This window comes from Vigna unguiculata, chromosome 8 (genome assembly GCF_004118075.2).
Source record: "Vigna unguiculata cultivar IT97K-499-35 chromosome 8, ASM411807v1, whole genome shotgun sequence".
Classification (NCBI taxonomy): Eukaryota; Viridiplantae; Streptophyta; class Magnoliopsida; order Fabales; family Fabaceae; genus Vigna; species Vigna unguiculata.
This window is the reverse complement of record NC_040286.1, coordinates 34,141,401-34,168,281: the sequence shown is the minus strand read 5'-3', so window position 1 is coordinate 34,168,281 and position 26,881 is coordinate 34,141,401. Positions and strand designations below refer to the sequence as shown.

At 32.1% G+C, this 26,881-nt stretch overlaps 3 protein-coding genes across 3 annotated transcripts; all 3 read left to right on the top strand.

The window, feature by feature from the left end:
• Positions 1 to 483: 483 nt before the first annotated feature.
• On the top strand, positions 484 to 1,619 carry LOC114193083 (ethylene-responsive transcription factor 3-like). Its single transcript, XM_028082780.1, has one exon. It carries the CDS (start codon positions 655 to 657, stop codon positions 1,267 to 1,269), a length of 615 nt encoding a protein of 204 aa, XP_027938581.1. The 5' UTR covers positions 484 to 654; the 3' UTR covers positions 1,270 to 1,619.
• Positions 1,620 to 10,995: 9,376 nt separating this feature from the next.
• Positions 10,996 to 21,938, top strand: LOC114194519 (E3 ubiquitin-protein ligase BRE1-like 2). Its single transcript, XM_028084794.1, has 20 exons — positions 10,996 to 11,067; positions 11,171 to 11,285; positions 12,135 to 12,296; positions 12,492 to 12,585; positions 12,660 to 12,890; positions 13,052 to 13,219; positions 14,652 to 14,845; positions 14,938 to 15,021; positions 15,129 to 15,248; positions 15,355 to 15,541; positions 15,625 to 15,785; positions 16,827 to 16,898; positions 17,198 to 17,274; positions 18,085 to 18,276; positions 18,787 to 18,859; positions 18,974 to 19,060; positions 20,646 to 20,783; positions 20,903 to 21,105; positions 21,261 to 21,423; positions 21,639 to 21,938. Exons 2-20 carry the CDS (start codon positions 11,178 to 11,180, stop codon positions 21,768 to 21,770), a joined length of 2,646 nt encoding a protein of 881 aa, XP_027940595.1. The 5' UTR covers positions 10,996 to 11,067; positions 11,171 to 11,177; the 3' UTR covers positions 21,771 to 21,938.
• A 768-nt stretch (positions 21,939 to 22,706) lies between these two features.
• Positions 22,707 to 25,978, top strand: LOC114194162. Its single transcript, XM_028084252.1, has 5 exons — positions 22,707 to 22,956; positions 23,024 to 23,096; positions 23,180 to 23,244; positions 23,324 to 23,436; positions 25,468 to 25,978. The coding sequence occupies exons 1-5, from the start codon at positions 22,858 to 22,860 to the stop codon at positions 25,715 to 25,717; spliced, it is 600 nt and encodes a 199-aa protein (XP_027940053.1). The 5' UTR covers positions 22,707 to 22,857; the 3' UTR covers positions 25,718 to 25,978.
• Positions 25,979 to 26,881: the final 903 nt, after the last annotated feature.

Sequence of the window (26,881 nt, the reverse complement as noted above, 5' to 3'; positions counted from 1 at the left end):
TTTTACCTTTTATAGCATATATTTATACGTACTTTAGATTATAAATCGTGATTTAAGGAACCTAATAGATCCCTAACAGTTCAATTACTGAACAAGAGACACACTATGATTAAAACCATGCTATTGGATCTATCCACACTTACTTTATTAGTTTCCCATTCATAGATTTAACTTTCCAATCGATCAAGTTAAGCAAACAAAAAATGTAATAAATGTGTGAATATTTGTGGTAAATTATATTTGGTTTATGAAAAGATTTGAAACATGTAGTATTAGGGAAGTGTGGTTAAAAGTGAAAAGGTGTGATTAGAATTGGGAAAACGGTTGCTGAGAATTGTGGTGGTTGGGCATTGCGCTTTGGTCCGAATAACAACAATAATTACGACAAGCAAAAGCCTAACACTATAATCACATCAGGGGCAGAGAGCCCCCAAACACCACCACACAACGACAAAAGGGCAAAAAAGACATTTAAAGTCACTATAATGAATCTATTGGAGCAAACGAGGCAAGACCGCATCATGCGACTCCAAACCTAAACGAGAAAGGAAAAGAAATGGAGAAGAAACGAGATTAAGAATTGGGGTTTGGAAAAGGTGGTCTCTTGCGTCGAGATCGAAACCATCTTCTTCTTCCAAACCATTCCAGTAAAACATGCGACGAGGGAGAGCCACCGCTGCTGTCGCCGCCGTCCATCCCCCGCCGGACCAGGAGCCTCCCACCAAGGAGACGCGCTTTCGTGGCGTCAGAAAGCGTCCCTGGGGGCGATTCGCGGCAGAGATTAGAGATCCGTGGAAAAAACAGCGCGTGTGGCTCGGCACCTTCGATTCAGCCGAGGATGCGGCACGGGCCTACGACGCCGCGGCCCGATCCTTCCGTGGTCCCAAGGCCAAGACCAATTTTCCTTTCCCGAACCCCGAGACGGATCACTCGCACTCGCAGATTCCGCTCTACCAGGCCCACGGGTTCTCCAAGTTCGACCCTGTCCAGGTGAACCGGCCCACCACCAGCGGCATGAGCAGCACGGTCGAGTCCTTCAGCGGGCCTAGGGTTCCTTCCTCCTCCACTCTCCACCCTCGCAAGCCCATCGTTAACCCTGTTGTTCCTCCTCTCGACGATTGCCACAGCGATTGCGACTCTTCTTCCTCCGTCGTCGAGGACGAGGACTGCGTCCTCACCTCCTCGTTCCGGCAACCCCTCCCCTTCGATCTCAACCTCCCGCCGCCAGGTGCCGACGACGACATCCCGGCCACCGCGCTCTGTCTCTGATGACGGATCGGTATAATCCTTCTCCTCCTCATCTTCATCTTCTTGTTCCATCGATGTCCTTTAATTAATTAATGTTTACGAGTTGTTAGATTGTTGTGGTGTTGTAGAGTAATATTATAGGCATGGAGGGATGGAGGTTTGTGTGGTGGTGGTTGTGGCTGTGTTGTTGTAAGTTATTTGGATCCTGTGTCATAGCATTGGACCTGATCTGAAAACTGGTTGGTGCTTATGCTTTCTTCATGGATCTGCTTCTTACCTTACCTTACCCAATTAGAACTTACTCTTTTTGTTTTTTTTTTTGTACAAAAATTATGGCAATCAGATCATAGAATAAATTACATTCTAATCAATTGCGCACTGTCCTTGCTTGCTTCTTGTCATCATCTTGCTTAATCTGCATTCCACCATTGCATTGGGATTGGGTTTTGTGTGTAACAGTGAGTAGGTTGCTGCATTCAAATGCAGTTTTGTTTTATCCCAGTTCTTGTTCATTGTGATGAGGAAAAATCCAAAATCGCTCAAGAATCTGATCTTTTTTCAATGAATCTTTGATGTTAATTGCAAGGTATTGAAACATAATCACCACCATTCCTTTGTAGACCATATCGTAGTTGATGGATGATATGGATCTGATATATAGGACGTGTTCATTGCTAGTTTCGTATTACTTTTGTAACTTTTTGTTTGAACAAGGGCTTTCTTAAAATAGAGAAAGATATGTTTTTTATCCTTCACCATATCTCAAGATTTGATTTGAGTTCATGTAAAATTTTAACATGTTTTTGTCTAAACATTTCTAAAAAGTGATATATAAGCTATGTGAATATCAAATACTAAAACCATGTGATTCTTTGAAGATGTTGGGATTAAAAACAACATATCACATTTTTTTTCAAGTATTGTCTTTAGGATAGTTTGATTAACCGAAACATGTTACCCTTACAAAGACCTTTTTCTTGTTACCATAATCAAACAATATTTTGGAGAAATTGTGTAAAAGTAAAAGTGAATAGGTCTAGTACATACAAGGATAGAGACATTTACTTTAAGATGTCGGAAAATTAGGTCTTGTATTTGATATATTATAATGATTAGCAGGGGTCTTGCATGTTTCATGCCCTAAGGCCACAAGTTTAGTCATCACATCTCTGAGAAAATCTCAGACCCTGAATTTTCTTCTTTCACGATTTTGGAAGATCATTTTCAGTTTTAAAAAATGTATTGAACTTAGTTATCTTAGTTTGTGTATTAGAATAGAATGAACACACATGTGATGGTTGGGGGGTGCTACCATCCTCCATATGATTAATTAGGGAAGATGAATAATATTTCATTTGATAAAGTTTCTGGCTTCAGTTGGCACCATAAAATTCCATGACATGGTTTGAATGTCACTTTTTTCTGCATGGTATTCCCTTAAGCTTGAGATTGATACCTTCTCAACAACCCTATTGATAAGACACAGACAAATGAAAGTGTGTTGTGCACAAGAAGAATTTTTTGGCTTTTGTTTTGAAATAAGCTTCTACGGAGATGATTGATTTCTGAACAGAAAGTGGATACCGTGCTATTTTCTGCGTATAATATTAATCAATAATAGCATAAAGTTATACCTTTATCACTATTCTTCTCGGAATTATTAGGGCCAGTGTTACCGAAAATGAATGGTTAACATATTAAAGTCACCATGTTAATGGTTTTAATAAAGTAGAAGGAACATTGAGAATATCTGGTTTATTGTTAACAGTTTTTGAACATATAAAAGATACGAACAAATGTGATTTTTCTCTGTTGATATGGATATCGTTATCTTTTTCTGTTAATTTAAGCGAAAGAATCCAACTTTGTAATGATTGTATAAACGAATATACTTCACCGTCCTCGCTAATAGTAATTCTTTAACAAATAAACATGTTACTTACAATAAAAACAAGAAAGAAGCAACAAAACTTATCCTTCATGAATAAAATAACACTTGGAAAAGCTGGAAAAGAAGAAGAATATGTATCCATGAATTAAAATAAGACTTTACATGTACATATAGTTTGGACGGTTCCACGTTAATTTTTATTTACTTAGATTCAGCTTCTAAATATACAGATCAATGGTATTTTTAAGTGCAGCATACATTATTCTATTTCCATATATTGTGAGGCTGAAAATTTGTTTCGAATTAATTTCAGAAAGAAACCTTATCTATGATTAGACTTGGATACGAATTTAACAAAAATGGGTATAAAACAATGTTAGACAATTATTGTAATTAATAAAGATAGATTAGACAAACCTTTGAGAATATTACAAATTAACCCATTGTGTGGATTTGCAAGAACGTAACGGATTGCAGAGAAGGACAGTTTGCGTTAAGTTGTGATAAAAAATTTAGCAAAATACTTCATCCAAAATTGCAAAAAGGGCATTAGGTGAATGTAAATGGAGATCTACCAGACCCTACAAATGGGCACATATCTCGTTCAACAAAGATAAAGCATCTTTGTACCTTAATTATGTGTCGACAACATAGGTAAAGTTTGCATGTATTGCTGTAAGCACATGTTCTAATGTTTTTATTTTTATTTTTTTAGTTGGCCTAATTTGTAAAGCAATGGAGAATGAAGAAAAATATTTCTACCGTTTGATATCTTTTTACTGGAAAATGATTGTCATTGCATTCTCTTTCAAAGAGAAATAAAAATAAAAAGGTCAGTATATGGTATAGATTGAATTAACTCTTAATAAATATTATATTAGTAATAGTTTTTATATAGAATGAAATTGTCGACCTAACCATTTAATTATTTGTATCGACTTTGTTATAAAGATTAAATATTGTTTCTACCAAGTAAAAATATATCCAGAAGAATACAAGTTTATGTCTGAGTCAAAAAACTCCAAAAACACATGTGTGTAATATCTAACTAAAATATTCGGCAACTCGCACTTTTTGACTTTGAAGTGTCTTATTTCGATGTGGTAAGATGAGTTTAGTGAGGGAGTTTGCAAAGTCATTTTGACGTCCAAGTTAGTAATAGAGTAACAAAAACATAATAATGACCATATGCTTTCTTACCTTATGAACAATGTCTTTTATACTATCTGGATAAGCCTAGCTTCATGAACCTAGAGTTTGCGAAGTTAACTGGTTTTGGGATTATCTTAATTGATCTCTATTAATCTTAATTCTTCGTTTATTCTTTTATTTGCCAATAAGGATCCGTACTAAGAATGACGCTTCATTTTAAATTGTAGTAAATGAGTGTTGGTTGTACTTTGGGACCGATATCTCCTCGACCTTTGCTTATGTTGGTGGTGCCTAGGTGTCCTCGACTACCTTACCAACGTTACTCATAATCGTCATAGTCCCTACATAAGCATGCTAAGGTCCTCTTGATCATGGCACGCGAAGTGCTCCTAGCCTGAAGTGTTATCGGCCTTCTGGGCCGAGGTATTCTCGACTTACTACGTACAAATACCAATAATAAAATTATCGAATTATTTTTATTTATATTTTCATTTTTTTGAAAATATATTTAATCTAATGAGATAACAAATAATTATATATAAAATATGTGAGAAATAAACTTAAATCCAATGATAAACTTTAAAATGAAAAGTATGATTCAATTAAAAGTTATTAACAATTATAAAAATTACTTTAATGGAACATTGTCTCCCCTTCACTTATTACACTTATGAGGAGAATTTAAATCACATCTATGGTATTAAAACTCATTGTTATTTAGAAGAAGTACGTCATAGTGATTATACATTTAATACTTTACATTAATATAAAATAAATTATTATCTTAATTATATATATATATTGATTAATGTATGATTTTTTAAATATAATAAAATATAAATAATTTGATAAGTTTATACTGCTAATATTATTACTATATTATTACTATGATATTCAACTTTTAAAATTTTTAGATCATTTAAGTCGAAAATACTAATAAGCATAATCATGCTACTAATTATATTATAATTATTATTATTATTATACAATTGATAATGAACATAAATAAATATATAAGTATATAAAATATATTTATAGAAAAACATAGTTTCAAACTTTTAAAATATCCATAAAGGTCGAAAGATCTAACAATACAAAATTACATACCTAAACCATAATTACTCACCATCAATGACTCACTCCCACTTGCATTATGTTATGCTCAAATGTATCATACAATGATAACATGCAAGCAAATCACAACAACATACAATAACTATTACAATCATTTAAATATCGATAATCACACAATTCAATCTCAATATAACACTCATTAAGACAAAAATATATTTTAGATTCAAATTTCTGAATACACATGCATTGAGTTGGATGCTCATGAAGTCTTGCACCTGTCATGTAACCTCTTAGTGCATTGTAATAACGAGCCTTGATTCCGCTCGATCTAAAGTCTCCATGACATAGTTAATTCCTTCTATCCTTTAAGTCACAACATTATTTCATACATACAGATCTTGCAAAACAAGAGCCTCCTTCAATTCTCATAACCTAAACTTCGTTCTCTATATGAGTTTGTAAGTTTAGTAGAGTTAGAATGACTTCACACATTGGATCCCTACTCAATGCACATACTACATTATACCACATGATACTTCTCCTTAGAAATAATTGTATTCATACAATTTCACACAATAGTTGTACCATTCCATCACAATATCAAAATATTTTTGTCATAAAATCTCAAACTACATTAAAGAAATCATCACCATCACCGGTGGAACCTCATTCTTCCTTTCTCATTCATACAACATATCCACACATTATACAAAAAAATTTAGTATATTCATTACTACATCATACCATATGATACTTCTCCTTAGAAATAATTGTATTCATACAATTTTACACAATAGCCGTATCATTCCATCACAATATCAAAAGGTTTTTTTTCATTAAATCTCAAACTACATTAAAGAAATCATCACCATCACCATTGGAACCTCATTCTTCCTTTCTCATTCATACAACATATCCACACATTATACAAAACAATGTAGTATATTCATAGAACAAAAGACCCTCGTTATACTCACTTTTACCTTCTTTTCATATTGCAAAACAATCATTTTCCTAAAAACCATGATTTTCCGCCCAACCACCATACAATTTGCTCAACGAATCTGAGATAGGTTAATCCTTCAACTTAGACTCATTCAACGAATTGTGTTCTGGCTTAACGAAACACCTCTAGAGGTATAATTGCCCAACGAAGTCGTAACTCACCCAATGACTTAGGACTTGGAGTTAAATTCCCCTAAATTTGCCTAGCAAGGCTAGGCCCACTCAGTAACCAAAACCCCCTTACCTCTTTATAATTTCCAAACATCGTTTTCGCTCAACGACCATTCTACTTGCTTAACAACCATGCCCCATGGGAGCTAGTTTTACGAAGCTCGCCCAATGAGCTCTAACTTGCCTAGTGAGTGGAAATGTTTGAAGCTTTGTGATTTTATTTTTTACTCTCACTCAATGGGGGTCTTAGCTCATCCAATGAGTCTACATAAACCAAAAACGATATTGGTATGTCAATTTGCTCCAATTGGTTTTTTTATCCCTTTTACAAACCATGTTTGGCACAAATTAGTTTGAAAATGGACAATTATGAGCCAATTGGTCCAAACTCATATACTTATAATTAAATATTCCATAAATTAGACATTAATTTAGCTTAGCACATACATCATTTTATACAAACAATTTCCAAGTACTAATTTACTCAAGTTTATCAAAGGTCTAAGCTAAATTAATCAAAAATTACAAACCAACCATTAGAAATTTTCACCAAAAATCAACATACAGATCAAAGCAAGCATAAACATGTATAAAAACATTACTAGCTTCACTTACCTAGATTACAAGTCACCAACACAAAAACTTCATTGCCTTTATAGAGCTCATCTCATACAGGAAGCAATATCCGCATACAAACAACTCATCATCAATTTGACTATATCCTAACAATTCTAACTGAGTAGAGATTCATCTTGATCTCTTAAACACCACATGCATAGCCAAAAAAATCCACATGCAAGCCTAAAGCATTCCACATGCAACATATTTTTTAAAAGACCAGAAGAAGGGCAAATAGGTGAACTTACCTTATTTAGGAAACTAGTCGAATAGGATTGGATAGTCCTTAACGTTAAAATTTAGGTATAAATATACATTTGGTACCTAAAGTTTTTCGGAAAGTTCAATGTGGTACCCGAACTTTAGGAATGTTCAATTTGGTACCCCAATTTTTTAAAGAGGTTCAATTTGGTCCTCTCCGTTAAGTTGGAGTTAACACCGTGTCCGTACAGGACACGTGTCAAGCCATGAAATTTTTATTTTTTTTTTAATTTTTATTCAAAAAATTATTTTTTTTTTCAAAAAATTTTAAAAACTGCCACGTGTCAGTTTATCATTGTGCCACGTGGCAGCTTACAAGCATGATACATGGCAGTGTAATAGTTGTTTTCAATTTAGTACCCCAATTTAAATTTTTGGTTCAATTTAGTACCCAATTTTTTAAAATCATTCAATTTCGTCATCTTTCATTTGAGACCAAATTAGTAAATAAGCTTAATTATAATTTATATAAACATGTTAAAATAATTGTTTTGAATTTATACATCAAATCACTACACCTAAATATTCAAATTATTTTATTTTTTACAAGTGTAAAAAATTTCATGTATAAAAAATTACAAATGTTAAAATGAAAAAAATAAAATAATTTAAGTATTTAGGTGAAATGATTTGATGTATATATATTATAAAAAGTTATTGTAACATGTATATATAGGTTGTAATTAAGCTTATTTACTAATTTGGTCTCAAATGAAAGATGACGAAATTGAATGATTTTAAAAAATTGGGGTACTAAATTGAATCAAAAATTTAAATTGGGGTACTAAATTGAAAACAACTATTACACTGCCACGTGTCATGCTTGTAAGCTGCCACGTGGCACGATGATAAACTGACACGTGGCAGTTTTTTAAATTTTTTGAAAAAAAAAATAATTTTTTGAAAAAAAATTTAAAAAAAAATAAAAATTTTATAGCTTGACACGTGTCCTGTACGGACACGGTGTTAACTCCAACTTAACGGAAATGACCAAATTGAACCTCTTTAGAAAATTGGGGTACCAAATTGAACATTTCTAAAGTTCGGGTACCACATTGAACTTTCTGAAAAAATTTGGGTACTAAATGTATATTTATACCTAAAATTTATATGACTTATTTCAATCTTCAAATAATTGGGTAGATTCGTTAGAATCTTAAGGAAAAATCAGAGAAGGAAGAAAAATCAATAATATTTTTAGAGCAATGATGATCGTTATTAAAAAATTTGATTAGTTCATAATTCTATTTATAAATTAGACTTTTATTATTCTTATTTAAATCATGTTTTATTTTTTAAAATTAAACATTGAATTGAAAGTTTCCCTTCTCATACACTTTTATATTAATCTCAAATGATTTGTTACCTTATTTATATAGATGTAATATTTAAAATATATTAAAATATGAATAATTTATTTATTTTTTTACCTTTATTTCATCTTTACAAAATTTAACACAAATATTTATGATGATAGAATGCACGGTATAACTATTGTCATCGAGTTAAGCAAATATTTGTTTATATAAACTTATTGACTATTCCTAAAAGGCATACTCAGAATCATATCGTAAAACAAAAAATATTATCCGAGATTATTTGCTAACATAGTGTGACTACGCAATGAAAAAAAAAAAAAACTTCAAAAACATCACGTAAATAGAACAATTAAAATGTGAAAACTTATGATTTAACTCACAAATATTTTACTATTAATGGGCAACACTACGTACAAGGCTTCTTACATAAAATATCAAATTTTATAGTACAAAATTGTCACATAAAACATCAAAATTGATAGGATTTCGAACTTTTGTACTTTTTTTTTAAAAATATGATTAACTTGAAAAGTTCAATTGGAAATGTATTTGTAGCCTGTATGTGCTATGTAAAATACCTTTGGAAATTTCCTTTTCAAACTATAATAACATTACATTTTCAAATAACAATTTTTTAATTATTGTAATTATATATTTTAATAACTTAACAAATAAAATAAAAATTGATAATACTTTACTTGAAGGAAAAATAGTTAATATAATGTTGTCATATAAATTTATCCGGTGATAAAACTTTCTTTAACAACATATAATAAATAATAAAAGATAATGATTGGATGAATTGTCCTTTAATAGAAATCACGATGTTATAAATTAATATATTTTTTCATTAATAATTTTTAATATATTAAGAATTAATTTCTTTAAACAATATTTTTTTTAAATGTTGTTGTTGACAATTTCTTTTATTATTAACCCAAACAGAGTTAAGTTGTGTTTGTTTTAATCTAAGCCTCTGTTCGTTTGCGCGATTTGTATTGTTACCACATATTAGGGACGATGGATTTAAAAATAAGTTGCGTTCCCATTCAGTGATTTGTGCAGAAAAGAGAAGATGGATTCATGAAATTTTTACCAAAATCCATCTTCTCAACAATAGAAAGATTTGAATAGATTTTAACGACTTTACTTTCATACCCTTTATATATATATATATATATATATATATATATATATATAATATATTATAAATAATTTGTTTCCTATTATTATTTTATTATATATAATAATAATTAAACATATTTATAAATAATTAAAAATACATATTATAATTAACAATACATATTATAATTAATATATATATATATATATATATATATATATATTAATATCATATTTATTAATATATATATATATATATATATATATATTTAATTATTAATATAATACATGCATAATAATAATATTTATTATTAATTATATATAGATATATATAATAATTAAAATATTATTAAAATTTTATATAATTTTAATATTTTTTTAATTCGTATTAATTAATTATAATTATTTTTATAACATCAAATTACAAAATCATTCTCTTTTTTTACACAAGGGTATTATGGTAACTTAATAAATATATCTATTTTAACATATAATTTTATCTATCACATCAATCAAATCTTTCACTAACTTTCATAAAAATTATCTCCAAATCCACTCACTTTATCCTCTAAATCCACTCAAAAAAAACACAAATATTCATTCACCTAAATCTACACAAATCCATCTTCACACTCTCCCCCATATTCATCTACACAAAGGAACACACCCTAAGAGTCTGTATAAAAAAGTGATGTCAACAGTTTGACAATATTTTTGGTATGTTTCATTTAATACAAGACGTTGGTTAATTTTAAAACAACATAAAATATTTCACCATTTTTTTTATTAAATAAAACTTACTTTTTTCTTTTTAACTCCAATCCAAACACTATTAAAACATTGAGTTACGTGAAAAGTAATTTTTTCTCTTTCAAAAATTTAAATTACTATATTTATTTAAACATGAAAAATATTTTTTGGACCTAACTGGTGTGATGTAATATTAAGAAAACAATGATTTTTTATTTTAGAATAATTAAATGTATATTTTTACAGAAACCGAAATAAAAAAATTAGTATTAAAACTATTTTTAAGCTTAATTTTAAATATTTTTTAGGTAAAATTATAAGTGCATAAAAATAAATACTATTTTATAAATGAAAATGGTCAAATACTAATTTGGTTTGTTACAAATATAAAAAATGCAGAAAGTGGTTTCACTGTACATCACCCTAAACTTGAGTAAATGTGTTTTCTCTGGTGTGGTGTGTGACTCCATTTCTTTTGTTTATTACTGAGAACTCTGAAGAATTGAGCAAGTTTTGATCTCGATTCCTAATGCTGCGGTCGTTTTGTTAAAAATTTCAGAATCTCAATGGAAAACTCAGACCACGACGAACCCGAGAAGAAGAGGCCTCATCTCACCTCTGTTTCTTCTCGCACTTCTAGAAACTCCATCAACTCTCCTACCACCAACAAAACCGTAATCCCTTTTTCTCTCACTATATGGTTTTGTTGTGTATTCATTTGTTCATATATGTGCTGCTTTTCACCTCTTTCATTGCACTCGTGTGCTCTGTTGATGATCTGGTTCTGAATTTTTTTAGTGTTTGCTTTGAATTGGGTGTATAATTGCATTCTTTGAACTGTTTGGTATTGTGGACACAAAATGAATTGCCTCTTTTAATTTGGGTGAATGAAATTTTGGATAAAGGTTTTTTTTTTTACGACAAGGGGGTAGCAGTAGTTAGATTGTGCTTAGTGCCAACTTAGTAAACTCCATTAACGAACTTAGTTTCTTAAGATAATTATTGGTGATACTTTTTGACTAGTTATAGGAAAAGTACTGATGAACGCCTGTAAACATAAAAGAGAAAGGTAGTGAGAAAGAGAATCAAAAAATATCTGTAGTAAGTTTTAAACTAATCTAGAGGAAGTTGAGAATTCTAATTTATGTATATGTCATTCTAAAAGAAATTACAAACCAACACAATTGGTGTGGTTACTAAGGGGTTTAGCTCACTTCATTGAGCAGTGTGTGTGGGCTGCCAAGAGGGGAGTAATTAGCAAGGGTGGCTTTGATGTCTTGTGATGGTTGACGTTATATTGCTTCTGAACAAGATGTTTTCATGTCACTGAGAGTCTTTCATTTAAAAGAGTCAGGCAGAGGTTTTTATGAGCATTGAGATGCTTAACTAGATTGAGGTAAAAAAAATGTTTGGTTTCTTTTATCATGCAATTACTCTTTCTGTGTGGCATCAAGATTCTTTTTAATGTTAGTTGTTTATTAGTTTTACTTGTGTAACGGGGAATGGTGGTATGCTCCCCCCAGGCTGATGCAGGAGTATTGCAGTTCCAGAATCAGCAGCTTGTTCAACAGATTGACGTCCAGAAACATGCTTTGCATGGCCTTGAAGAAAAAATTAGAGAATTGAAAGGAAAACAAAGTTCTTATGATGACTTGTTAATTGCTTTGAACCAACTCTGGACTCAGGTTATTCTTTATCATCATGCCTGGTTTCTGTCACCCTCCGTTGAGTTTAGTATTCTCCTCTCTTGAAAGTAGCACTACCATATATAGAGTATGCTCTGGTGACCCGGGATGTCATTGGGTGGCAGGAAATGCACTTTTTCTCGTATTCCTGTAGGATAATATGCTAGCTGGCTTAATTTTCTTATGTCTTTTTAGTTGGTTGACGATATGATTCTTCTTGGAATACAAGCTGGGAGAGGCAAAGGCAAAGACACATTGCGATATTTGACTGACATTGAAAATCCTAAAGGTATATACACACCTACAAGTAGTTTTTTCTTAGTGTAAAGGTAATTCAAGAGACTGACTTGACTTACTCTCTAGGTTCACTTCCTTTGTGTCCTGCTGAGGATATATTTCTATGTAGATTAATCCAGAAAGATTCCTTTAAAGGAATCAGTGATGATGAGATCTCTAGTTATGTTCAGGAGGCCCTTGCTTTGCGACAATCATCTACGATGGAGTTGTTGAAGCTCCTGAAAGATATTATTGATGATCAGATGGAAAGATCAGGTGGTATAGCTCAGATTTTGGACGGAGATTTATCTTCAGAAGGTAAAAAATATGATATGCTATCCTGTTGTTGAGGCATATAGTTTTTGTTTACAATTTTTAAATATGATATGTTTACAATTTGGTGAAGCATATATCAGTGTTGTAGAATAGTTAGAGAATATTTATACAAATAACCTGTTGTTACTCATTCTGGTTTGCAGATGCTATAACCCTAATGACTAAGATTGATGATATGATGAAAGAGGAGGCAAATGATTTACAAGAAGTGATTGATAGTCTCCATGCAAAGCATAAAGAGTATACTGTTGGTATTCAAAATTTTATCAATGAGTGCTTACAGGAAAAATCTGACATTAAACACCTTGCAGGTCTGTAAAATTTTTTTTTTTTTAAATTAGTTATTGTGAAGTTTAGGAATAAAAAAAAATGTGAAATTTAGTGAAATTGATTATCATTTGCTATGGTTTAAATGGATTGCAACATGGTCTAATAGAAGAGGATTTCCTCGTATTTAATGGGTTTTTTTTTTTTTTTCTGTTAAAGTGGTAATATTATATGATGTATGAATAAATCTCCCATTTGATCCCCAAATATGTATCATTCATTCAGACTGAATTTATGTAATAATCTTTCCAGAAATGAATTGAATGTTTTGAAAAATTTCAAGGACCAAAATGGGGCCTTACTCCAAAATGTTTGGAGCATCTCTTAGTGCAAAATTGTTTTTCAATGTCTTTCGCACATTATTATTTTCTTATGGCTTTGATAATTGATTAGCTTTTTGTTTGAAAATTATTTTCGTTTTGTAACTCTTTCTTTATGGATGAATGTGCTTAAAAGGTTAAGCTAAAGTTAAATTAGGAAATCTATTATTCAGTCTATATGATGCTAAGTTGAAGAATGCATAGTACTTTGATTAGACCAGCAATCTGCCTATGCGATAGTCATTAAAAGTCGACAAACCAATCAAGCTACGTAGTTTGGAATGAGCAGATCTTGTTTTATCAAATTGAAAACTGAAGAAAATTTGTTAGTGTGGAATGAAACATTTTTAAGAAATTAATAATATGATTTATAGTTGGATTATTTTATTGGAAAATTAAAATATTGAAATTTCTTGTTTTGCAAAATTATAAATTAGGTATTGATTTGATTTTGAAATCCTATTGATTTTAGATTTGTAAAAATCCTCCATCCAATTTGGTTGATTTAGGTGGATATGTTTTGATTTTAGTTTTAATTGTTGGATATACCAATTCATGTGCACGTTTTAAGGTTGGTGAATAGAAGAACAACTACTTAAAAAAGGTGACTTAGGTCATGATGCTCCCACCAATTGAGGCTTGGGGGTTGATGTACTTAGTCCTTGCCCTACTAGTGGATAGGTTAGTTGGGGGTTTGAACCTATGGTTGATTACAAGGCAGCAACATTACCGTTATGCCAAGGCTCGCTTGTAGTAAGCTTTTCTGAAATTAAAAATAATTTAGAAGTAACAACATCCTCAGTAGAAGATGATGGTTCTTTAGTCGTGTGCTTAGTAGGAAGAGAATTTTAGTTATGCAGTTGCATAATTCAATAATTTTGGAAAATTATAAAGAAGAGTTAAATTACAGTGTTTTTTAATTGGTCTGGTTAGAATTAATTAGGAATAGATATGACCAGAATTGATGTCCTTAGATTTATGCAGAGATTTTAAGTGTACTTTTAGAAATCATAGAAGGAGAACTGTGATTGCTTTTAATTTTTGGCTGATTGCTTTTCATAATTATCACTAGAGTATTTTCTTGTCTTATGTAAAGGTGAGCTTGATGAGATTGTGGCTGAACTAGAAGAGAGTAGAAGAAAACTAGTCAATCTGGAAATGCAAAAGGACACGTCAATAGGGATGAATTCTCCCAATGCTGATGCAGTGAATGGAAACCTGTCTCCTGAAAACATTGCGGACAGGAGCATGGGTTTGCGTGAGTTGAAGGATTCAATCGAAGAAGCAAAGGTTTTTGTCACGTGGATTTTTTTTTTCTCTGGATCTGTAATTCCGTTGTCCTTTTTTATCTAAAGAAGAAATATGATTGCTTAATGTCATAGATAGTGGATGCTGACCGTTTCTCTGAGCTCCAAGAGGCACAGGAAGACAATCAGACCTTGACAAAGCAATTCCAAGATCTTCAGGTTTGTAAGTTTCGATTATCTAGCATGATCATATTTTCTCAATTGTTGAGATGCCTTTGTCATACAATCCCATGTAAAAGTTTATTTTAATCTATATTTATTTCCAGAATGATTTGAAAGATGATAAGTACATACGCAGTTCACGAATATACTCTTTAGCTAATGATCAACTTCAACATTGGACATCTGAATTGGCCCGGTATAAAACATTGGTAGAATCTCTGCAGGTCAACACTGCTTTCCTTTTCTTTTTCCTTCAGTTGTGTTACGGTTTGGTTTTAATTTCATATCTGCGATTTACTCTTTTACAATTTCTCTTAAATGTTATTTTAGGCGGGCAGCGTTCATATTGCAAAATGGGAGAATGAACTAAATTTGAAATTGGAGTCTGCTGATTCTGCAAGGCAGCTCTTTGACAATTCTGATCATAGGATTGATGAACTAGAGCACCAGTTGCAGAAGTGTACGCTTGAAAAGAATGATCTTGAAATTAAAATGGAAGAAGCTAAACAGGATGCTGGTCAGACTTTAACTTGTTTTTGTGTTAGAATTGTGCTAGATGTGATTTTATCTGTCAGTTTCTTACAATGTTATATATTTCAGGGAGAAAAGATATCAAATCTGAGTTTCGTGTTATGGCTTCAGCTTTATCTAAAGAAATGGGAATGATGGAAGCTCAATTAAAGCGATGGAAAGATGCAGCTCACGAGGCTGTATCATTACGGGAGAAAGCACATTCACTAAAAGAAATATTGAACATGAAGGTCGTTGTCACAAACTGATTTGATATTAATATAATTTGCCATTTCATTTCTTCGAAAGAAATTTATCTAGTTAGATTGAATCTGCAATGTTATTTGCTTTGTCACTTACAAGGAATTGGGATTTAACAAGAGCATGGCTTTTAGCCGACTTAATTTTTGTCTTCAAATGTAAAGAAATGATTCGATCAAATGCTAACCTGGTTGTTTTGAAATATTTCTCTAGCATACCAGAACAAGTAAAAGGCCTTTTAATTGCGTGGACAGTATAAAGTGACATCATTGAATGCAATAAATATATCCTTCAAAATTGTTAATTGTTCCCAAGTGTCCATTTCTTTTTTTAATGAAGACAATGCAGTTCTGTATGCATGTTAAATTATAGTAAGTCAATGGAAAGCTTCTAAATTGATGCAAGTTAACAAAAACAATCAACTTCCATTGTAATAAATCATGGTTACTGGATAAAACACTATGGTTAGTATATGATAGTTTGTGGTTATAAATAAAAATGGATTTTATTTTTGTTGACTATCCACCTTGAATTTAATGACAAAAAAGTGTTAGTTGAAAAAATAAAGCAAGAGCATGTGGGTGGAAGGTTTTGCCACTTACCACTGTCAGTGTATAGAGTAGTTTACAGTTTTAATCAGTTTAGTACCTGGTTAACTAACTAACTACAGCCAATTAGGCCGTGCTGTTGTCTAGTCAAAATAGGCTGCACAAGAACTTAATTATTATATTTAAATACCTGAACTTTTAGTTTACATAAACCTCTCTCCTTTGGCTTAGTTCTACTTCAAATACAAACAGTATCCACGTTAAATAACTAACTGCAGTAAGTTATGCTGAGCTATCAGTTAGCTATGCCTAGATGAATACTAGTCAACATAGCCTCTATAGCAAGTTACTGGTTCTACATAGAGACCTGTACTTTCAGTTTGCATAAATGACTCTCTTTCAGCTTAGTTTTACTTTCTTCAACTAGATTCAAAATATACCTTTTTAGCATTAAGGTTGGCTAATTACTTTATTGTGATGCAGACAAGTGAAGTAAAGAGCCTTGCAAACAAATGTGCTGAACAGGTTTTGGAAATCAGGTCTTTAAAAATGCTGGTAAGTCTGCCTTGGCCTCTAACTTTTGTGTCTCTCTTGATCTATAGGCATTTTCTTCTTTAATGGCATTGTTGTATGGCAGTGATGCTGCTTACATATTACTTTCTGAATGTAGAGTATGTCTGTGACTGAATCAGATATGATTGCAAAACTTTTCTGTTGTCTTTGACTTGTATCTTGCATGTGCACGGGCACCTTTTCTTTGAAAGGTTCTCCAGCATTATTTGATTGTGATTTTAGGGGGATTCTTGATTGTCTAAACTAATTTTCAAATAATTTTTTGTGATATTTTGGTGCAGACTGAAAAGTTACAGAAAGAGAATCAGGAGTTAGAATTTGTTTTGGATATGTATAGTCAGGAGAATTATGATAAAAGGTATGCTGATTTGAATTATTAAAATGATGGCATGAGTTTCTTGCAGTTAATTTATGCGGTAGCATTTATCATAAAGTATATACTGAATTTCTGATACGCCATACATGTAGTGATTTTTTTGCACTTATTGCTCAAAATAATATTTGTTAATGCAATTAAGAACCGGTATGTTCATGTATTTCTTAATAGAATACAATTAGTGTTCATGGGTATCAGTGTTTGATGGTTTGCACTCAATATTATCCCATTAACTAAGTCTCCAATTATTTCATACCAAGTTATGTGCTGATTGATTACGGAGAGACTATCAATGGACTCTTCTATAGCAGTTTATTGAATCTCCTTGTAAGTTCAATATTTGTCTTGCACTACATGGTATGATATTTGGAAGAAGGCTCTAAGTGTCTATTCTAATGATTTCCAACCACTCTATGATATTACTTTTTTGGTTTAGTCCCTCTCTAATCCAAACTAGATTCCCATACTTCCGGCATGGGACCCCATACCTTGCAATTGGATTTTAAAGTGAATCCCAAATGATTCCAGAATCTTCTGTGTGTATCTCTATCTGTATATTCATTATTCATGTATCCTTTGTACAGTTTAATCAATCAGAATGTATGCAATATTCCAAATAAGTCCGTAATTTTTCTTTGGTACCAAGTGTTTTCATTCATGGTGTGCAACTTGTTAAGTTTTTATTCTTAAATTTAACTTAAGGTAAGTATTACAGAATTTATTTTCAATTGAAATCAAAATTATGCATACTGAGATGATTCGATCTTGATTGCTGTAAAACTTGGATATCAGTTATTCAGAAGTTAGAGAATCTGAAAGTAAAGCTCAGTCTCAAGCTGGAGTGCTACAAAATGCTTTGGATGAGCATAGCCTAGAGTTGAGGGTAAAAGCTGCTAATGAAGCTGAAGCTGCTTGTGAACAAAGGCTTTCTGCCGCCGAAGCTGAAATAGAGGACTTGAGGGCCAAGCTGGATGTGTCTGAGAGGTTGGTCTTTTAGGTGTACTACTATATTGAGTATGGCTTTTCTTAATCGACAAACTTGTCTATCACTTTTACTTCCCTCACAAACCCATATGTGTGCCTGTTTATTTTAGGAGAGAAATTTCTTGTTAAGAGTGGTTCTGATACCGTGTCACTAACCAATTAACCTAAAAGCCCAGGCTGTTAAGATACAACATCACTTTTATGCTTTATATCTTTGGCATTTAAACTGTACATTAAGTTCTGATAAAACCTAATGTACAGTTTTATTGAAATCAAAAATCTATTTTGAAACTTGTTTAACTCAAAAAAATGTCTTGACAGTTTAATTTCTGTGTTTTTATCAGCTGTTTGTTAAAATGTTCTTTACCAGATAAAGTCCAATGTGTTCTCTTAGTATTTTCAATTTTTATGTTGACTGTTGTCATATGAATGGAATAAATATTTACAAACTAGCTTGTCTATTAATAGGTTGATACATGCCATTTTCATGTTTTATCTGTCCATGTTCAGGGGTATTTTGGAGCTGACTGAGGCTATTAAAGTTAAAGAAGCCGAGGCAGAGGCATATATATCTGAAATTGAGGTTTGCTATCTGGCTTTTTCTCTCCCTTCATACTAGATGAACAGCAATAAGTGGATTTGTTTACACTAACTCTCATTTCTTGTAAAATATAATTATTTGATTGCTGTCATGAAGACTATTGGTCAAGCATATGAAGATATGCAGACACAAAACCAAAATCTGTTGGACCAAGTGATTGAGAGGGATGAATATAATATTAAGGTATATCTTATTTTTATCTTCAGTAAACACTATCTCACTATGATCTTCACTGTTTTTTCATGGACAACAGCAATACATAGGTTATTTTCCTGGCCTTTGCTATTCTGGTTGATGAAAAATATATGGTTCATCTTTGTAGCTAATATATTAACTTCTGCTATTATGTGTAGAAATATATGTCAATGTTTTGAAGAACTGATTATTCATGAATCAACATGTAAAAATTAGCATCTGGTTAATTTATAGAAAAATAATTTTATAGATCATGGTGAATCTTATAAGATGGAATCATTAGGAAGGTAGTTTTGGAGAACTTGTGTGCAGCATATCCTAGATTCAGCTCTGGATCAACCAAGAAGTTTGGGATAATCAATTTTGGAAAAATCTTAGACAATAATCAATTTTCTCAAACATCATGAAATTTTGCTGTATGAGAATTGATTTTGGCAGGACAAAATTAATTTTGCACTTAGTTTTAGTTGAGCAGAAACTCAAACAACTTGAAGTGCAAATAGTGAAAAATTGTTTATAAGGTTCCTCTTATATTCAATATTTTCCATCATGTTTTAAACTTAATAACCATCACCACCAATAAAAATACCTTTTAAGATTCAATATATTTTTAACACTTTTAGTATCTAAAATATATTTGATGGTATTAAATTCTTAACCTTTTATAATTTTTTAAAGCTTACAATAACTATGGTAGTTTAATGCTAAGAATAGAAAATATTAATTAATATATTTAAGGTCGTAGAGAATATTTAAATTAAGATAATTATAGTGTTTATATATTCTTTATTTAATATAAATAATATAAAGGTTTTTTCAACCAATATTTATTTTAAAATATTATTTTTATTATAAATAAATATAATTAATATTATACCCCTATTAATTTATTTTTATATATTAATTTTGATACCGTAATTTTGAATGAGTGAAAAATAATTTATTTTCTTATATATAGAAAGTATATTAAAATATCAAACATGTATAAATGATTCAAATTGAATTATCGGTGTATCACATATTACAAAAGATAACAGTTTATGACTTGGACACTTGGTTATATTAATGGACTGAGAATGCCGCGGCTTGTCATACCTCAATTAAGAGGTGGTTACACCAGCAGGCTGAGAATGGAAAGCATGTCATACCTCCAACTAGGGGAAGATGGGGTGGAGATGGAAGAAGCACTTGAGGAGGATGGTGGAAATGGAAGAGGTTTACTAGTAAGAGGTGTGGTGGAGATGGAAGAGGTGCACACTAGTAAGAGGTGCAGGTAGCTTCTTATCTTAGTTTGATGCATTCAACAGCCCAAGCCAGCAGCACAGCCCACGACATATAATATCACTTTATTGCCCTCATTTAGGTCACAAGCCAGCATTACCTAGCTCGGCAAATAGTTATAATGTTAAGAAGGTTATAAAGTATGATTTGCATAATAAACTCTTTGGGACTTGTACCCCATGGGTCTCTCCGAGTTTCCTATGGTCAAAATAGTTATATTTGCTCAAACAATTCGACTTCTGGTTAGTGTGGATCATGATCATGTTTACATAATATTGCAATTATAATGCAGCTTGTATCAGACAGCGTGAAGGCAAAACAGGCCTACAACACTATATTAACCCAGAAGCAGGCCTTGGCTAAACAACTTCAACAACTGAATACTTCAATAGAAAGTTCAAAAGCGAGGATTGCACATAGTGAAGAACAGGTCCAACTTCCCCTCCACTGGCCCCTTTATTTTCTGATATATTTGGAAATTATGCTGAACAAATTTGCTGCAGCAGCAATTGCTTACTGTTTTGTTAAACAATATTTTGAATCCTGCAGATGAAAGCCATTCTATCTGAAGCCATTAAGTGTAATGAAGAAGAAAAACACCTTGCGGTCACCCTGGAATTTACAAGATGGGAATTGGCAGATGCCGAGAAGGAATTGAAGCTGCTCAAGTCTTCTGTTTCCTCCTCAGAGAAAGAGTACGATCAGATTCAGAAAGACACGGAAGCTATTGAAATGGAATTGGAGAGTGAAAGGTAATTTCTTGTTTTCAAGGAGGTTGATCATCCATCAAGTCTGGATCAGGGATAGATTTTCAAAGAAAGTTTTTACATTGCCACAACTTGCAGATACAGTTTTAATTCTAATAATGTAGTCTTGGAACTTAGGAATCTTGGTATGTGTCGTGCAGGAGTTCAAGGAAGAAGCTGGAGGAAGAATTAAGGGAATTGAACAGCCAAATTGCTGAGCTGACTTCTGAAACCGGAGAAACCACAATACAAAAACTTGAAAAAGAAATAAGGATATGCAAGAACATGATCAAGTGTACTGTATGCACTGATCGTCCTAAGGAGGTAACAACATGCCCACTTATCCATTTACATACACTTGCTTTCATTGTACTTAATTTGACTTGTCTCAAAGAAGTATTATGATTGTTTTGAGATAGGGGTAATACCCCAAGCTGATCTGACATGTTTTCTTGGACTTGCAACTGCACATATGTAGTATCTAATTTAGAATTTACAACAAGAAGTAAAAGTTAAAGTTTGATGAGTGTATTTGGCAGGTTGTGATTGTGAAATGCTATCATTTGTTCTGCAATCCATGCATTCAGAGAAATCTAGAACTTCGGCACCGCAAATGTCCTGCATGTGGAACAGCATTTGGACAGAGTGATGTTCGTTTTGTAAAGATATGAGACAGATGTTAAGATAACTTGTAGATAGATGTTCATTTTTATTGTTTTGGTTTCTTGGTCACTACTGTTTGTCTCTGTCACCTTCATTATATAGGTTCAAACAAGCATTCCTACCTCATTTGAGCTGAGCAATGAATATATGCATTAGAGAATTCACTTTTTGTTGCACTTTTTCTGTCACATCCTCCTTCCTTCCTCATATTGCGTTTTTACCAACACCAGTCAACATTGGTGCACTTCTTCACCAATATAACTTCTAAGTTTTGACAAATAAAGTCAGTTTATAACAATTCTCTATTACGAAACACAACTTATTTGTTTTATCATAATAGAATATCTTAACATCTTAATTGTATTTATTTTTTCTTACATTTAAATAGGATAACTATATTTATTTTTGTTCACGAGCAGCTTCTTCTTGCATTTCCATAAATTTCTCCTTGTATTCCCACATAAAAACCATTTATTTTTGTCGATTATTTTTAAATTACACGATCTGAAAACTAAATTAAATTAAATTTTAAATTACACCATCCGAAAATTAAAGTTGACAAGTTGACAAAAAAATTAAATTATATAATTTAAAACTTTTTTTTTCTGAATTATCTGAAAGTCATTTTTTATTTTCGAATTATCAGAAATCTTTTCCAAAGAAAAAATTGACTCGAAGCGAAGCTTATGTAATTAAAAATTTATTTCTAACTTCTAGCTTACATAATTCAAAAATTATTTTTAATTTCAAAAAATGTCGTCTAAACTGTTTAGTCCAAAAAGGATAAAAATGAATTTCTTCCATATGGGGGTGTAGAGAAAATTTATATGGGTAGAGGAAGAAACTGTCATATACAGGTAAACGAAATCTTATTAACATTTTGGGTCAAAGCCCAAAGGTGTATTTATTGAAGTATTTGGAGATTTGATTTGATTAACTCAGAATATTATTGATAATTGGGTGTAGATGAAGTGAATGAGAAACGTGAAGCTTGAGAAAGAAGTATAAGAAACGGTTTTCCCTGGCAGTCTGAGGAAACGAGCACTGGTTTTGTGATTTGGCGTGGGAAGAACGCTTCTTCTCATAGCATCGCATATGCAGCGATTAAGGAGTTCTGTGTTTTCGGCGCCCAACCTTAAGAGAAAGTATCTCAATTCACGGGCTGCGATTGAAGACACTTTTTTTTCCACCAAGGTTTTCTCTTTCTTTCTCTCCCTCCATTCCCTTTTCTCATCGCATCTCACATGTCTCTGTCTTGTAGGATACGTTTGAGAGACATCGCGTCGTCTTCACTGTTGGAACTTCCATTGCTTCCGTTGCCACTGCTTGGTTAGGTCTGTCTTCTCTCTTCTCTTCTCGTCTTTGCCCATTAACGACACTCTCTCACTCACTTCTTTTTTTTTTTTAAATTTCATAGGTTACACCTTGCGCCATTTACATGACACCAAAGTGGATCAAAGACTTCAATCCATTGAAAATGCTGTATGTATTGCTTCTACTATTGTTTTTTCCTCTCTCTTTCTTCATCTTTATATCATGTGCTATGTTGCTTTTCCGTCAGATGAAAAGCAATTCCAATCTCCATCATACCGAAATCAAAGACATTGTCGCAGGTTCAGGAGGGTGTAGCATTCCTGCTTGTGTTGCCACCGCTGGAACGTCCTTGATTATCGGGTTAGTGCACCCTCTCCTCCCCACTCACAAACAACATGCTCCTTAACATTTCCACTGCATCAATCTTTCGTCCTTGTTAGCAATTTAACATTATTTCATTGCTGCAATCATTGTGGAACACGAACGAAGTTATGTATAATGGGGATTGAGAAATTTGTATGGTTAGGTTACCAAACATGATGATATATCATGCCATGATGGTTGTTATTCATTACGAGGATTGCCAAAAATTGTTTGTTGCATGTAATGCAACCGGCCTCATTCTGTTGGAAAAGGGCTGTGGTTGCTGTGTAATTGTCATGGTTTGATTATAAGCTGCAGATTAAGAAAAAAAAATAATTACAGAAGTTTAATTGTGTAGCTGTAAAGTTCTTCTTATGCTAGAAATTCCCAACCTTTCAGTTTTGACTCTTGATATTATTCAGATCATTGTGAATCTTTTTGTTCCTCACAGTTTGCACGGATTAAATTAGGTCACTTGATACTTAAGGTTGAACAGTACTTAATTTTCCTAATAATCCAGTGATGTGGTTCAATTTTCCAACTAGTTTTACATTGACTAAGAAGGGCTTAATAGTGAATACAACTTTCCTGTTTTAGTTCGGCCTGGGACCGGCTATTCCATAAGACTAGGCACAGTAAATTTTCCAACTAGCACTTGAGAAAAAATCTGCAGAAGGAAAAGAATGATAGATGAAAAAGAATTTAAAGGAAAGCTGGAAACCGATAAAATTATAATGTAAAACTCAACTTGTTAGCAAACTAAATTTTAAATTTTTAAGAGGATGAATTTACTCACCATTCTGATTTTGGCATAGCATAGCACATATTACTCTACCGGCTCAAGCCCTATTATTGTTTGAGTTCCTTCATTCACGCCTACAACTAAATCTATCACCCCCACATTCTGCCAGTTTACTTTACATAGCCCTTGTCTAGAGATGGCAAATGAACCCATATCCATGGACATTATCTGAACTCATCTTAATTTTTATGGGAAATTCCTATATTGATTGGACATGTGTATGAATATTCGATCTTTTAAATTGGGTATGAGGACGGGATGATAATGTACATACCTACTCGTCCCGTCTTTATATCCATTCCAATGCTTGTTCGTGTCCTCATACCCATTTCCTTTTTAAATTACTAAACCTTTAATTTATTAAATAATCTCACAAACTTGCATTAACTTGTCTTTGTTTTTCAGTTTCCTAACTTATTTCTTTGGCACACATTTGATCAATTTTATATTTTTTAACTCATACACACCTGCCCCACCTCTTTGCCATCCATTACAAACCTCATACCAACTTATCTATTTTTAGATATTTCTTGGATTTCTCTTTTATGCACTTTGGAAACATGGGACAGGACATTGATTTTTGCTTAGAGATAGAGGCACTGTGAGCAAGGTAAATACACTCTGAGGAGGAATGTGGATGACAATACTAAAAGGTTACATGAATGATTTCATGAATTACAATTTTAAACCCCACATACCAACATCTCTTTACACATAAGTTTGATGCTTCTTAGCTTCAAGATCTCAAGCTTCTAAAATTTTTGGGATGACAAAAATAATTAAGGTTTTGCAAATCGGAAGGACTTTGGGTGTGGGAGGAAAACAGGGAAGGGGGAGGTGTCATTCTCAAACTCTTTCACATTCCATTTCTTATGTCTGGGTTTTGTTTTCTCAAATCAAATCATTCCTCCAGATTATAGTTCTAGTATGATGTCAAGTTTATTCGTTTATATGGACTAGATGTCTCGGTTAAAATCACTTAAAAATGTTTTAATCTGTGAAAGGAAATACTGTCATGTTATATGGCATCTGTTTGATCATGTTCTGACAAGATCTTAGAGGTAAGAGTATTAAATTTGACCTGTTGATTGATTCTAGGTGTTGGCGTACATGTTTGACGTGAACATGTTTCCTCTGTTTTTATTTTCTTTGACACGTTGCTATCAATGGATTTAAACATTCTAATTTCCTTTTAGCTATGAGTTCTCACTTTAGCTGATATACAGGTATGCCTTAGGATGGAGAGGTGGAAGCTGGTATGCAACTAAGAAGTTCAGAAAGGAGCAAATGAAAATGCTAGGACAGATTACACCTAGAAGATGGCAATTGCTTGGGAAGATAAAACCTAAAGGGTTGCAATTCCAATTCCTTAGAAGGAACCTTACAAAATTCAAATTGTCGGATAGTGCCATGAAAACATCTGAATCAAGTATAAAGGATGCAGCTACCACACATGTTACTGGAAAATCCAATTAGTATACTACTATAAAATGGTTCTTTAAGCAACAATATTGATTGAGATGGCTCCAGATACCAGATTAGGCATTCAATTAGATGAAAATATTAGCAACGTGGTTATAATCAATTATCATCAAATTTTGCACTGATAATTTATTTTGGCCTGCAGCTGCTCACCCTTAGCTTCATAAATTCTTCATCCTTCATGCAAAAATTGTTTTAGAAACTTGTGTCCTATTTGATTGTTAAATTTATAATCGAGGAAATACCCATTCTTTATTTTTTTGGTGGCTGGCAAATAGAACTCTCTTTGTTGGAGGAAATACACATTAAATTTGTGTTGTGTAGGGAATGAAGTTCTCAATGGTATAATTTTACTAACAAAATTTTCGACCAAGATAATATAATTCAAGAGTGATAGTAACTTATTCTCTAACACCTGGTTTCCATCCCTTTCCCACGTGGTTGAATTCATGAAGATTCATTCCACTAGTTTGGGAATGGGTTCACACCAGATGAGATAAGAGATCAAATTGAAGGGATGCTCTTGGTCTTAAGAATGTTTACACCATAAAATTAGAATATGTTCTTTTGAATCTACTATTTTCTCTTAATTGAAATCAATTAGAAATTTTATGGATTTGATATCATATTCAATGTTTTACTTTCATATTTTGATAATTTTTAACGAATAGAAAAGAATGTGTTACTAACATACCTCTTCCTTAGTTGTTCTTTATTGATTGTAGTCTAAAAAAAATGAAGTTATTTTAATAATTTAATGCTTAGCCTTGTGATACTAAGTTGTTTTTCTACAATTATGTCATTAATTTTAGGTGTGTTATGAGTGGTAAAGTAATTGTTGGACATTGTAAAAGGTGATATTTGTTATAAAATAAAACTAATATGAAAAATAAGTAAATGAAGAAGAGAGAATGTGAAGCAATAGAATGTCCTTATTGAGAATTCTATTTATCAATTAATTAATACAAATATTTAAATCTCGTAAAGAGTAATTAATTTATGAATAATTATAATAAATTAATCAATCAAAGGAGTAATTGTATCAATTCAATAATCAATAGAAGACCATTAATTCATAACATTCTTTTTTGGGGTCTATCAATAAGACAATGTGTCTTCTTAAAATCTTATTAGCAAAAGCCCTTTAAGATCTAAAAT

Excerpts from the sequence above, each read along its gene's own strand:
- LOC114193083 (XM_028082780.1), top strand. The coding sequence starts at position 655 with ATGCGACGAGGGAGAGCCACCGCTGCTGTCGCCGCCGTCCATCCCCCG.
- LOC114194519 (XM_028084794.1), top strand. The coding sequence starts at position 11,178 with ATGGAAAACTCAGACCACGACGAACCCGAGAAGAAGAGGCCTCATCTC. Across the intron at positions 12,297-12,491 it reads TGAACCAACTCTGGACTCAG|TTGGTTGACGATATGATTCT; the intron begins GTTATTCTTTAT and ends ATGTCTTTTTAG. Across the intron at positions 19,061-20,645 it reads GGGATGAATATAATATTAAG|CTTGTATCAGACAGCGTGAA; the intron begins GTATATCTTATT and ends ATTATAATGCAG.
- LOC114194162 (XM_028084252.1), top strand. The coding sequence starts at position 22,858 with ATGCAGCGATTAAGGAGTTCTGTGTTTTCGGCGCCCAACCTTAAGAGA. Across the intron at positions 23,245-23,323 it reads TTCAATCCATTGAAAATGCT|ATGAAAAGCAATTCCAATCT; the intron begins GTATGTATTGCT and ends CTTTTCCGTCAG. Across the intron at positions 23,437-25,467 it reads GGAACGTCCTTGATTATCGG|GTATGCCTTAGGATGGAGAG; the intron begins GTTAGTGCACCC and ends GCTGATATACAG.